Source organism: Triticum aestivum, chromosome 5B (assembly GCF_018294505.1).
Source record: "Triticum aestivum cultivar Chinese Spring chromosome 5B, IWGSC CS RefSeq v2.1, whole genome shotgun sequence".
In the NCBI taxonomy this organism is placed as follows: Eukaryota; Viridiplantae; Streptophyta; class Magnoliopsida; order Poales; family Poaceae; genus Triticum; species Triticum aestivum.
In genome coordinates this window covers 409,178,306-409,192,314 of record NC_057807.1, presented here as the reverse complement: position 1 = coordinate 409,192,314, position 14,009 = coordinate 409,178,306, and the positions used below count along the sequence as shown (strand labels likewise).

The following is a 14,009-nucleotide window of genomic DNA, read 5'->3' as shown; positions in this document are numbered from 1 at the left end:
CTCATTCTTCAATTCTATGCAACTCTGCACATCACCGGAGACGCTGAAGACGTGAACTCCTGGGTATTAGACTGGATGTCTGAAAATACTCACTACAAGGCACCTGCAACTGAATTGCTTCGTGCTCTACCACTCAGTCCTCCACTTGATGATGCTCGTTGTATCTACAACGAACCAGAACTTTCAAATCACTATATGCAAGTGCTGATGAAGCCATTGAAGCCAAGGCAGGCCCCACGAACCAAATTCCTCGTCAAGGAATTACTCTATGTGCCTCAGACTGTCTATCGAATTCTGACGAAGACAATGAGTCCTATCAAAGGCCACGACTCAAATGATGAAGAAGTCATTGGCATCATGAAGAATATGCTTTTCAACCTCATTCATGGCGTTCCCGTCAACTTCCATGATTACTTCATGAGGACTCTGGCCAATATTGCTATGTCACCATTCGAGCTGAAGCCCTATGCTCCTTGGATCATGAGATTCATCAGGGCAAGATCTTCACTGAATTACAAAGCTGACACTCTAAACCACGGTAGCTACTTGCCTCGCATTGAAGTCCTCAAACGGACCGTTTCATCAGCTGATGATAAAGGCAAGGCCGCTGCTGTGATCGATGAAGGCATTCGTCCTTTGGATGGTCAATTTCGCAAGGCTGCATCTTACTCTACCAATGACGATTCTGCCACACATGACTCTGCCGCCAATACCTCAGCCAAGCAAAATCCTCAAGCCACAGCACCCAGGGTGATGACTGACCGTGAGTTACTCCTCAGTCTGCATCAGAAGGTTGATCGCAATCATAAATGGGTCAAGCGTCAGTTTGGTTCAATTCTTCACAACATGACCTCAACACACAATGCAGTGAAGAAAAACCAATACTACCTCCATGAAACCTTCAACCGCACCTGGGCTGTTCTCTCTCATGTCTACAGCGCTGCAGATCTGAAGAATATGGGTCTCAAGGAAGAATTTGACTGGTCTGCACCTCCACCGAAGAAATTCAAGAAGGTCAAAGTTCCTTCCTTGGTGGCCAGCTCTTATTCTTCATCACATGACACTGATGAGTATGAAGATTTGGATGACACTGCGGCAGGCCCTGCTCCAACAAACAACCCCGACAACGCTGGCGCTCCTCCATCAACTTGAAATTCTTCAGGGGCGTTAGTCCTCAGTTTCAATCCTTTTGGTCATTTGATGACAAAGGGGGAGAAATCTGAGTTAGTCTTCAAGCGGGTCTATATTAAGGGCATTTTTTTAAGTTACAACTCTCGTTCTTCTGAAACTTTTATTTGGATCGAGTTGTAATCTTAAACCCGATGGTGCACTGATACTTCTGTTGCATTATGCTTTGCATGCTTATTCCTCGTTAATGACATTGCACGCATGCTGAATCTCATCAGGCACCATATTTCATCATGCATTTCAAATTCTTCATATTATATATCAAATGCGTGTATGAATTACAAGATATAGGGGGAGATCTCCATGATTCAACTCTTCAAATGTGCATTGCCTCAAAAGCAAATTCCTCACTATGCACATCTTCAGGGGGAGTTCTTCTATATCTTGTAATCAAATTCCTCAATATCAGTGTATACACTTCATATGTTTATCCCCGTTGAAAACTTAACCTATGTTGTCATCAATCACCAAAAAGGGGGAGATTGTAAGTGCATCTAGTGCCCCTTAGTGATTTTGGTGTATTGAAGACTTATAGGTTAAGGGACTAATGCGTTTGTGAGTGTACACAGGTCTATAAGTCTATGAGGAGTTTGATATTTACAGAGAAAGTCGACCCCTAAAAATGAAGTTCTTCAACTGAAGACTTTGATATTCTGAAGACTTTCTGAAGACTTTGAAAGTGAAGAAATTGGTGTGACCTTGAAGACTTGGTATTCATTTGTGGAACATGAAGCGTGAAGACTTTTGTTTTCGTAGTTTCATTTTCTCCTTCTTGAGTCATAGGAAACACCGTACTGTTAAAGGGGGTCGAGGAAATACTAAGGAAAAATTTCCATGTGATGCTCAACTCAAAATCCTACACCTACCAATCCCTTCGAGTGAAGCCTTTGGAAATCTCATACAGTTCAATCACTTTCTTCAGTGACAGAGACGAAGTTCTTCTGGTCGCTGATGAATTTGTTCTGACTGAGGAGTTAGGAATTCGTCCAGTGCGAATTACCTACACAGTGAGGAACATGATAGCCCTGAGGAATTTGAGAGTCAAATTTCCGACCGTTGCTGTGCTGCGCGCCAGCTGTCCCAAAATATCTTATCCACCTAACGGTCATATCATTGAGGGGCATTTATGTCTTATCATGTCGGGCTGCTCCCTAGGCTATAAATAGCCGCCCCCTACAACCACTAGCTGGTTGGCTGCTCCGAGAGAACTTGACACTTGTCATTTGAGAGCAACCCGTCCTCTGAGGACTTTGAGCGAAAATCATCGAGTGAGGAAAAACCCCAAAACCAAACCCCTACAAACCCAAAGTGATTGAGCATCACTGAAAAAATTGATCCTGCATGGATCCGACGCTTGTTACCTTTGAAGACTGTGCTTCTTCCAGACGGTTAGGCGTCAAGGTCTAGAGCATCCAAGAGGAATTGTGGATCGCCGAGTGACCAAGTCTGTGAAGGTTTGGAAGTCGCCTGAAGACTTACCACGAGTGATTGGACGAGGTCTGCGTGACCTTAGTTCAAGGAGAATACGGTGAGGACTGGGTGTCCTGAGCTGCGTGCTCAGTGACTGGGTGTCCGGGACTGCGTGTCCTCGAGTTTAAATACTCAGCCGCTCCAACCAGACGTACAACTGAGACAGCAGTTGGAACTGGTCTACCAAATCATTGTCTTCACCAACCTACTGGTTCTATTTCCTCAACCCTTCCATTTCCTCATTGTTGTGTTGAGTGTTTGTTCATATCTGTGTTTGAAGACTTTGACTGAAGACTTTCTCAATTTCCTCAGTTCAATTTCTTCAGTCTGTTTGTCTTCATCTTGTGTTATCCTGTGATTACGCTTTCTGTACTCTGTGCTTGTCTTCATTTCATCATGATGACCATGCATGTATTCTGTTATGCTTACTTCTGAGTACTTATTCCGCTGCTAATAGTTCTTCGCTAAGGAATTTCCTCACCGGCAAATTCCTCAGTGAAGAATTCATAAAAATCGCCTATTCACCCCCCCCCCCTCTAGTCAACATAACGCACTTTCACTCGCGTGCTCTGGAGGGCCTTAGCAAGCTCGGACTCGTATTTTTGGACGAAATCCTGGAGCTCTTGTTGGACCTCGTTGACCCGGGTCTCTTTCTTCTCGCGCTCGGCGTGCTCTTTGGCCGCTTTGTCTTCGGCCTCGGCAAGCGCCGTCTTAAGGGCCACCACTTTGGTCGTGGCCCCGAATAAAGTTTATGACGCTTTCATTAGCAGCAACCATTTTTCCTTTTTAATATACATACGGGGTATTGTGTACCTTTGTTCTCCTCGAGCTACCTCTCCACGAGGCCGAGCTCTCCCTCGGCCCGCTCCCGGTCCCACTTCAATCCGGAGACCTCCGCAGTACGAGCGGCAGCGGCCAGCAGCGACACCTGCATATTCACATAGACATCTTCTGTTAGACTCCTGTGGATATTATTTGATCCTCTGTTCGGCCCTTCTTTCCGAACACCAAACAGAGCATCAGGGGCTACTGTCTATACTGTGATATTTTCTTATAATTTTGGTACTTACCTCAAAGCCTCTTAGGAGGTTGGCACAGGCTTCGGTCAATCCGCTTTTGGCGGACCGGACCTTCTCAATCACCGCACTCATAAGAGTACGGTGTTCATCATCAATGGAAGCACCGCGAAGCACTTCCAGCAAGTTATCTGATGCCTCTGGATGAACAGAGGTCATCGGTACAGGCGGCTCGCCCTCCTTAGCGAGGGGCTGCCTGCCTGAGTTCGGAACCACCTGGGGTTCCGGAGCCGTACTCGGCTGGGGGCCAAACTTGCTGCGGCCCCCGTTATCGGAGTCCATGGGGGTCTTTCCCCCCATGTGACCGGCGATTGGGATTTTGCCTGGGGGCATCCCCAGAACTGTCTCCCCCTGGTTCGGTATCATATGAGACAACACCTCGGCGTCGTTCGCGGTCCTGGGGGAGGAGGCTATCGGGAGTGAATCGTTGTTCATCACCGATGGGCCCAAGGACCCCTCCGAAGAGGATACCTCGATGTGGGATTTGGCCGAACTGCATATGCATGTTCGGCATGATAAGAAGCAATAAAGCACAATGTACTGGAAGTATTATAGTGTCCGGATACTTACGACTTAGCCAGGGGCTTGTCCCTGGGCAACCACTCCTTGCCGCTGTAGGTGGCCATGGTGGAGTGGTCCAGATGGAAGGTCTTTCCCTTCTTGGATGCCTCGGTCTCCCCTTGTGGGGCGGCCTTTCTCTTCCCCCCCCCCCTCGGTTGGGGGGGGGGAGGGATTTCCTCTTCCTCCTCCTCGTCTTTGTTGGAGTGCGCCTCGGTGTCTTCGGACATCATGTCCGATACAACCTTGCGCCAGAGACCTTTCCTGGTCCCCGCGGTCTTCTTCTTGGCCTTCTTCTCCGGCACCTCATAGGGCGCCGGAAACAACATCTTTGTTAGAAGCTCCGGTTCTGGATCTTCAGGTAACAGAGCTGGACAGTCAATCCGCTCCGCTATCGCTACCCAGTCCTACAAAAACGGCATGGAGGCTTAGGATCCTCCAGCGAATGCACCGATAAAAAGCGCGTCTTGCGGAACACAAAAACTTACTGGATTGGCTGGGCGCTTTACGCTGAGTCCATGATCTTCGGTTATGGGCGGTGGTACCTCGGTGGCATTGAACAACACCTTCCAGATGTCTTCGTGTGTCGTACCGAAGAGCTCTCGCAGCATCTGGTGTTCGGCCGGGTTGAACTCCCACAGATTGCAAACCCGTCTCTGGCAGGGAAGGATCCGACGGAGGAGCATAACCTGTACTATGTTGACGAGCTTGATTTTCTTGCTTGTCATATTCCGGACACAGGTTTGAAGTCCGGTCAGCTCTACCCCAGAGCCCCAGGCTAAGCCCTTCTCTTTCAAGGAGGTGAGCCGCATGGGGATGCCGGATCGAAATTTGGGGGCCGCCGCCCAGTCTGTGTTGCGCGGCTCGATGATGTAGAACCACCCTGACTGCCACCCCTTCACGGTCTCCACAAAAGAGCCCTCGGGCCAGGTGACATTGGGCATCTTGCCCACCATGGCGCCCTCACACTCAGCTTGATGGCCGCCCACCACCTTTGGCTTCACGTTGAAGGTCTTCAACCATAGGCCGAAGTGGGGCGTGATGCAGAGGAAGGCCTCGCACACGACAATGAACGTCAAGATGTTGAGGATGAAGTTGGGGACCAGATCATGAAAGTCCAGCCCATAGTAAACCATGAGTCCGCGGATGAATGGGTGGAGGGGAAATCCCAGTCCGCGGATGAAGTGAGAGAGGAACACTACCCTCTCCTGGGGTTTCGGGGTGGGGATGATCTGCCCTTCGGCCGAAAGCCAGTGCGAGATGTTTACGGATAGATATCCGGCCTCCCGAAGCTTCATAATGTCCTCCTCCATGACGGAGGAGGCCATCCACTTGCCTCCCCCTCCGGACATGCTTGGAATGACTTTGCGGAGAAGGTGAGAGCTTGGGCGCTAGAGCTCAAGCAAGAGAGAATGGATGAGCAGAGGAAGAAGAAGGCATGGGTGAAAAAGGGGAATTCTTATCTCTTTATAAATGCGGTAGAAACTGTGCGCCTCCCCACTTGCCCCGTAAACTCGCTTATTCCCCAAGTGCCATCTTGATGGCTCGGTTGGGTTACCCACACCCGTATTGATGAGAATCCTGTGATAAGGGGACACGATCTCTGCTTCGACAAGACGTGCCAATAAAACCACCTCGTAATATGTGCAGTAGCAGGCTGGGAAAACGGTTCGAATACTGACCGGGCCGGGGCGTGATGTCACGCTATGAAAAAGTTGTCAGCATATTAGATTTGTGGAATATTGTGCTCTCTACGGTGGTATGTGGAATTTGTTTTGCAGAGCCGGACACAATCCTTGTGTTCAAGATCTTCTATGGAGTATTCGGAGAAGGAACCCGCCTTGCAATGCCGAAGACAATCTGCGCGCTGGACTCATCGTCATTAAAGCCTGGTTCAGGGGATACTGAGGGAGTCCTGGATTAGGGGGTCCTCGGACAGCCGGACTATGTACTTGTGCCGGACTGTTGGACTATGAAGATACAAGATTGAAGACTTCGTCCCGTGTCCGGGTGGGACTCTCCTTTGCGTGGAAGGCAAGCTTGGCAAATCGGATATGTAGATTTCCTTCTCTGTAACTAACTCTGTGTAACCCTAGCCCCCTCCGGTGTCTATATAAACCGGAGGGTTAAGTCCGTAGGACAACAACAATCATAATCATAGGCTAGCTTCTAGGGTTTAGGCTCTACGATCTCGTGGTAGATCAACTCTTGTAATACTCATATCATCATGATCAATCAAGCAGGAAGTAGGGTATTATCTCCATGGAGAGGGCCCGAACCTGGGTAAACATTGTGTCCCCCGCCTCCAGTTACCATTAGCCTTAGACGCACAGTTTGGGACCCCCTACCCGAGATCCGCTGGTTTTGACACCGACACCGACCGCGTGCAATAGAGAGGTCATGCTTCCAGTCTTTGGTTCAAGGATAGTTCGTGAACGGGTTGAGGGACTTCATCAATGATCTACACCAACTCTTCTTCCGCTGCAACTCGAAGTTGGTAATGATCCAATTTAAACCTCTAATGCATCTTCATAGTTTTCCTATAATGGTAATCATAGGGCAATTTTTTTTGTTTTCTACTATGTTTCTCAACATGACCCTCTTCTGGATTATCCACATCACCCATCTGAGGTTTGATGGGGTCCAAAGCTCTAATGACATCCAAATGCTCATCATTCAGTACCCGTCCCTTTGCCTCAGCTATATTGGCAACAAAACCTACATGCACATGCATTGAGGGAATGTTGTCACTATTGGAAGTGTCAGCATCCCGACCAAGATCAGCTTCAATCAACTTTCCTTGAAAATCTTCCTACACCTGCCCCCAAAAAGATAAGCTATCCGCACCAGCATAATCAGTCGCAGAGATTGGCACTTCATTTGTCACCTGGCTATGAGAAGTTCTAGTGTCCCTCATGAAACCAAAGCCACTACCCACATGGTTTTCAGTGGATACCCCTTGACCAGTCGTTTTTTACTAAGAGACATCAACTTTCTGTTTTTTGTTGCTTGAGTTGTTTTTGTCAGATAGTTCATCCACATGTACCCCAGCTTAGTTGGGAGTCATGTTGCTAGTGCCCCAAATCTCTCTAGCCTATTGAAATTCTTAGAAAGCCCCACGAATTTCTCCAACTCGAGATGGAGGAGCCAAATCCACATCAATGCATCCAATCTTTAATGTCAAATATGCAAAGCTTTTTATTGTATTCACAGCAAGAGCAATAGGTTTACCCGCCATGGCACACACTCTGAAGATGGGTTCTTTATTTCAATACATCCTAGAAATTCTTTTTACTATAAACAATGCCTCCTCTAGATGACCCACTGGTTCGACTTCTTCAACCCTTTTGGAGATCTCCACTATAGCCCCAAGAAATTTCTTCATGAACAACTTGCCAAAATAAGCAAGATCATCAAGAACCTGGTCAATAGGGAACCTCACTATGACCATCAGCTGGTTTTGCATATTCATACCTATTGATAGGGCCCATGAATCAAATTCCTCCTCCACATGTCTGGCATTAACCTCACCTTGGACCACTTTGATGTATGCATGGTGCAACTGGTCTTGTGATCTCACTTCAGAGCAAACTTCGGGGATGGCAAAAAAAAAATCATGCTCGAATTCATCAGACCCCAAAAAATCAGGAGTACATTCCCATGGTTTCTTATGAGGAAAAATTTCTACCAAGTGTGCTAGCCGATATCCATCACACCGCAGAGGGGTGTATGTTAGTGGTGCCACAGTTCTCACCGCTGGAGCCCCACCACGAGTCTGAGCCTCACCATCACTTTCAAGAGCACCACCTGACAGAGCCCCCTTCAAAGGAGGAGGTCAATTGAGAGAATGTTGATCAAAACCAGAGGTAGACTTCCTTGCATCAACATGAGAACCAGCTGACACCTTGGAGAGAACCGTTGTGGATGTCGTAGAGATCGATGTCGTCTCCTCTCCCATAGAAGTCGATGTACCAGAAATGCCTCAAGGCATATCTGATCTCTCTCTCTATCTCTCTCTCTCTCTCTCTCTCTCACACACACACACACACACAGGGAGCTCCTCCTCCTTACACTTCAATTCTAGCCTTATTGCCTCATCAGATTTGCGTTCTTCTATCCTATGCCTATCTTCAATCTGTGTCCTCTCATCTTCTCTTCTCCTCCCCTCTGTTAATCTTTCCTCTTCCCTTTGCCACTCTTCAGATCTTCGCCTTTGATCGTCATCCAATCTTCTCTCCTCGTCCCTTCTACCATATCCATCCGATCTACCTCTCCCCCTCCCTATATTGGCCACAAGGGAAAACCAAGCAGGAGATCAATGGTTAGGTGCTCGTCGATCCATCGCCGACAAAGATGCAACCACCTAGGCGAGAGACCTAACGAACACTCGAGTGGTGGGCGTCGCGGCTCTCGAAGCGGAAGGGAGGTGAGTGGGGAAGTGGTCTGATGAAACCTGTAACATTGATCCTACAATTATATCATGAACGTTTTTCAAGTCCTAGCTAGAACTTTATCTAAACATGTCCAACTATATAATTGACCTGCATACGTGATCAGTGACACAACCAAGGGCGTGAGGGGGAGCCATGGCCCCCCAATGTTGAATTTTTTGCACATATACCCTTCATATTTCCTAAAAGATTGCATATATATCCTTCAAATTTATGTCTGACACCCCCCCCCCCCTAAAGCTTGGTAAACTGTGTTTGGCCCACACCTTTTCTTGGATCCTAGATCCGTCCCTCCACGAGATGCACTTATATAATATAGGCATGGGTTACACGTTTTTGTCTCAAATACCTAATCCTGTGCTAATCAAGGAAATACACATAACATTTGACACATATTTTAGCTCAAGTTCCCACATTTCCCCTATTCATAGGTTTTTATTTCCCACATTACAAACGGGGCTTAGCTAAAACAAGTTTGGTCTCAATACTAGTAGTTGGAGCGTCACCCTGTGGCGCCGCTTGAGGGAAAGCTGTGCGCACATTTTTATTTAAAAAAATACATAGTCCCCGCCTCCGTCTAAAACAACATCTCAAAAAAAAGTCCTTACCTTCATCTAAAAAAGAAGTAAAAATATAAAATTATAAGATTACAACAACAGTTTACCAGCAAGTGCCACTTTGCATAACCCTCCCTTTAGAAAACTACCATAGGTCCTCATCTCCATCTAAAAACTACATTAAAAAAATAATCCACACCTTCATCTAAAAATAATTGTAAAAGATTTCTCACCGCGGCCAACCAGCTTGTGCCATGTGGCATAGCTGGTTGGCCGTCTTTCACGCGTAGCTTAATGGTTTTAATTGAATTGATAGCAGGCCGTAACAAAATTGTGGCCAGACTATGAAAAATGGAGGTCATTCTGGTGGAAATGCGGCGGCCATTATTGTTGACTGTTATCACCTGACATGCAAGTTCAGCTCTATTACTTTGGAGTTTTGCCCAAGAAAAAGAATAATGTAGCCCAAATTAGCTAAACTAGCTAGATGTTCTTTTTGTAATGGGTGGTTTGAAGATGATCCATTTGAGCTTCTTCCTATGTTGATTAAGGATGAGGTAAACTTGATTACTATTTAATATAAAGATGAGGTAAAGTTGTATAAAAAAGTGAAGGCAAGAGAAAATAAGGAAACCCTTTTCATTAGAAAAATATAAAAACGTGTGGATGTAAAATACCCTTGGAACCCTTCTGCCACCCCATCCGTTTGGGCAGAATTATCCAACCCAGAAAACCGCCGGGTGCCACGCGCCGCGCCCTGCATCAGCCCCGGCCGTCACGCTCGCGCCAGGCCACGAACCAACCGTGCCAACAGTCTCCTCTGAATCCCCTCCGAAAATCCCAAGTCCAGGCCATTAATCAGAGCGCGCTACGTCCGACGCCATTCCACACACTTCCCCACCGCCTGCCTGCTCTGCTCTGCTTCCTCCTCCCTCCCCCGCCCCCGCCCCAAAACCCTAGCCGCCGCAACCTGTTCCTTCTCCTCCGGTGTTCACTTCCTCGTCGCCCGCGTGATACGCGCGCAGGAGAGCATCCCCCGGGAGCGCGGCCCGCCGCTGTCCCCGGCGTGCCGGCATGGAGGAGAGGCCATAGATCGCCGGCAGGCGCCTCCGCCGCCGCCGGACGCGGCGGCGGAGCAGGCTGGGGGCTCCCAGGAGCTGCAGCTCCCGGCGGACATCGACTGGGAGCGGCTCGACAAGTCGCGCTTCTTCTTCCTCGGCGCGGGGCTCTTCTCCGCCGTCTCGACCGCGCTGTACCCCGCCGTCGTCCTCAAGACGCGCCTGCAGGTCGCGCCGGAGCCTCCCCCGGCGCACGCCGCGACGGGGGCGCGGCCGGGGCTCCCGCCCTCCGCCGCCGCCGCGGCCACCACCATCCTGCGCCGGGAGGGCCCCCTCGCCTTCTACCGTGGCTTCGCCACCTCCCTCGCCGGGACCGTCCCCGCGCGCGCGCTCTACATGGGCGCGCTCGAGGCCACGCGCTCCGTCGTCGGCCCGGCCGCGCTCGGCCTCGGCGCGCCTGAGCCCGCTGCGTCCGCGGCCGCGGGCGCCGCTGCCGGGCTCACCGCCGCCGTTGCCGCGCAGGTTGTGTGGACGCCCGTCGATGTCATCAGCCAGCGCCTCATGGTGCAGGGCAACCCGTGCCCGGCCTCCCGCTACCACGGCGGCCTCGACGCATTCCGCAAGATCGTGGCCTCCGACGGTCTCTGCGGCCTGTACCGCGGCTTCGGCATGTCCATCCTAACCTACGCCCCCTCCAATGCCGTGTGGTGGGCGACTTACTCACTGTCACAGAAGATAATCTGGAGCGGGATTGGCTGCTACCTCTGCGAGTACGGTGTGGGTGTGCAAGAAATCGACGACGGCGACGGTGACATCTCGTTGCAGCCAAGCTGCAAGACACTCATGGTGGTGCAGGGAACGAGTGCCGCGATAGCCGGTGGCGCCGCGGCCCTTGTGACCATGCCGCTGGACACCATCAAGACCAGGATGCAGGTCATGGACGGCCAAGGCGAGCCAATCACCATTGGGCGGACGGTGCGGGAGCTGATCAAGGAAGGCGGGTGGGGCGCGTGTTACAGGGGGCTCGGCCCGAGGTGGGCGTCCATGTCCTTGTCTGCCACTACCATGATCACCACGTATGAGTTCCTCAAGCGCCTCTCGGCGAAGAAGGGGCAGGAGAGTGGCGTCCCATGACTTCTGATGGCAAGTTATATAGATAATGCAAATTAGGTTCCTTCCCTTGGTTTGTTTCGTTCCTTTCCACAGCTTATCTGATCTTTCAGGTGTTGAAAAGAAAATGGTGATCAAGTGTTTGTAGATAGTGTCTTCGTTTGTAACTCCAAATCAATCAACGAAATCCACTTTATTTCTGGTACTTCGCTTCTGCTGCTTAATCACGTTTTAGCTTGTGAGTCTTCACAAGTACTCCATTCACTTGCTTGGAACCAAACATGGCTATGATATCACAACTCCAGCATGCACCGAGCAGGTTTCATGTCATTCCTTTCCTTCTCTATTTGTTTCATTTTCTGGTTCTGATCATCAACTACATGGCCCATCAGGAATCTGAATACTTCAAGTGACAGAGAGACTGGAGTACACTGTAGCGTACACTGACCATTCCACACATGGTCACGAGCGACAGGCTTATATGGACAGGTACGCTGTACAGGTGCTCTCATAACTGGGCACTGCTGCAGTAACCTGATATAGAAGGGTCCTAGGAAAATGGAAGATCTGTTTACCCTTTTTGTCAGTTTTTCCCTTTCAAATTTCTCTTGTCTTTTTTCATTGCAAAAATAGGAGGCCTAAGAGTCTTCTCTTGGAATAAACAAGTACTAGATGATGTTCCAACTACCTGCACCACTTTGGTTACAAATGACATGCAAATGTCATATGTTGATAATGGTTAACCACTCTTGTATATGACGTCTAAACGGTGTCTTTTATCTGATGTTTATGCTATCATTTTCTTGTAGTGGCCGGAATTAGGGTAGCTTTCTTTCCATTGCTCTGTTTCTTTTCTAGTGTCAATTGTCTTTGGTACTTCTTTTATTTATACCTCTGGCTCTTGGTTTGCTCAAGTGTAAATATCACTGTTAATTATATTCCTGTCCTATTACCCATGGTCTAACTCAGCTGAGAGAGAGAGAGAGAGAGAAAGAGAAAATGGAGTTGGAATACTGGTGACATTGTTGAGAATGAGACGATAGGTACATTTGAGTAAAACAAATCGACATATAATATATTACCTAGCTGCAGTTAAAAATATATGTTCCTTTCTGTAACAGCAAGACCCCGAACGTCAACATGTATATTTACAAATAGTAAACGAATGTGTTGCTTTCTGCTCTGTCTAATTACTAGAGTTGCAACATGCAATCAACGAAATCACTTCTCTCCTAGGTATTTTGCTCTTTTAGTTACGACTACTGGACTCCTGGAGCTGCATTTATATAGCACTAGCTCTGAATCAAGGCCTCCTATCCTTACCTTAAAAGGTTTCTTATCCACCGAGTCTAGGATTATGGGGTTATTGACTTATTGGCAAATGAGAATGACTTAAAGTGGCTTGGATGCAGAATTATGGTGCCGTGGAAGAATAAAACCCTACTTTCTCTGTCTTTACTGAGCTCAGATGAATTAATTAGGCTAACCAAAATGATTTGTCTTCTGAACCGGTACTCTACCTTAGTAGTAGTACTAGCTTAGATTCACTCTGGTTGCCATACATGACATGAGGATAGAGATGCCGCGTCAACAAAGCTAGTAGTTGCTTCAGTGAGGGTTTTAGGATAGGTTTATTTATTTATATGTTGACCAGAAGGGATGCGATTTGTGCTTGTAATTATGGTATTAGGCATTCGGCTGGCCTATCCCTGACGTTGAAAGCTCATTGGAGTTAGGCGGGACTTTCGCATCCACAAATTCTGGACGTGGAGCAAGATACTCTTATCCATGAAAGGGAGAGTTTATTGGTCACTCACGGCATAGTAATCTCACCTAAAAGAGAGGTCACACAAACAAGACTCGCCTGTCTATATATCAATCAGCCAGACGAGGGGTGGGAGGTGGAGATCTCATCGATGGTCCTATCAGCGTGTATGTGATCACTAATCAGGAGCAGCCGCTCGCTTTCTCTAGTGTTTTCCTTGGCTAGGTGAGGCAAGACAGATGGTATCGAAGCAACCGGTTGGGTTTGTTAGAATGGACAAACCTCCAAACAGAACACCTTCGTGAGGCGTAGGTTTTTCAGGGGCCAGAGAAGTTCCAGATTCCACTCGGGGAATCGGTCTTCTGATTAGTGATTACAATCGATGGTATCGAAGCAACCGGTTGGTTTTGTTTTCCAGGAGCCAGAAAAGTTCCAGGATTCCAGTCGGCGAATCGGTCTTCGCAAACTATAGTTTCAGAACCTATGTTTTTTTCTCGATAAAGAGCGATTTTATTACCTCAGAATGTAGCATCATAATGATACAAATCATTATGAGTAATACTCGGCCTTTGAATGACTAAGATGCATACAACCAAACCAAAAAAATCTGATAAAAAGACATAAAGCAAAACTGATAAATTGACAATAGTAGAGTCCTATAGACCGACACTATGCTTACATCGAAAGAGGTGGTAGATAAATTCGTAGGTTATGCTGTCACACATGTTGGAAAAAACTCTCCGTAGCCACCTGCTTCAATTGTGTACACACCGTCT

General features: G+C 48.2%; 1 protein-coding gene across 1 annotated transcript; it reads left to right on the top strand.

The window, feature by feature from the left end:
- Nucleotides 1–10,133: 10,133 nt before the first annotated feature.
- On the top strand, nt 10,134–12,415 carry LOC123114816 (solute carrier family 25 member 44; the record flags this gene model as incomplete). Its single annotated transcript, XM_044536220.1, has 2 exons — nt 10,134–11,787; nt 11,861–12,415. A coding segment is annotated over one exon (1,359 nt), but the record flags the coding sequence as incomplete, so codon positions are not given.
- Between the last annotated feature and the right edge of the window lie 1,594 nt (nt 12,416–14,009).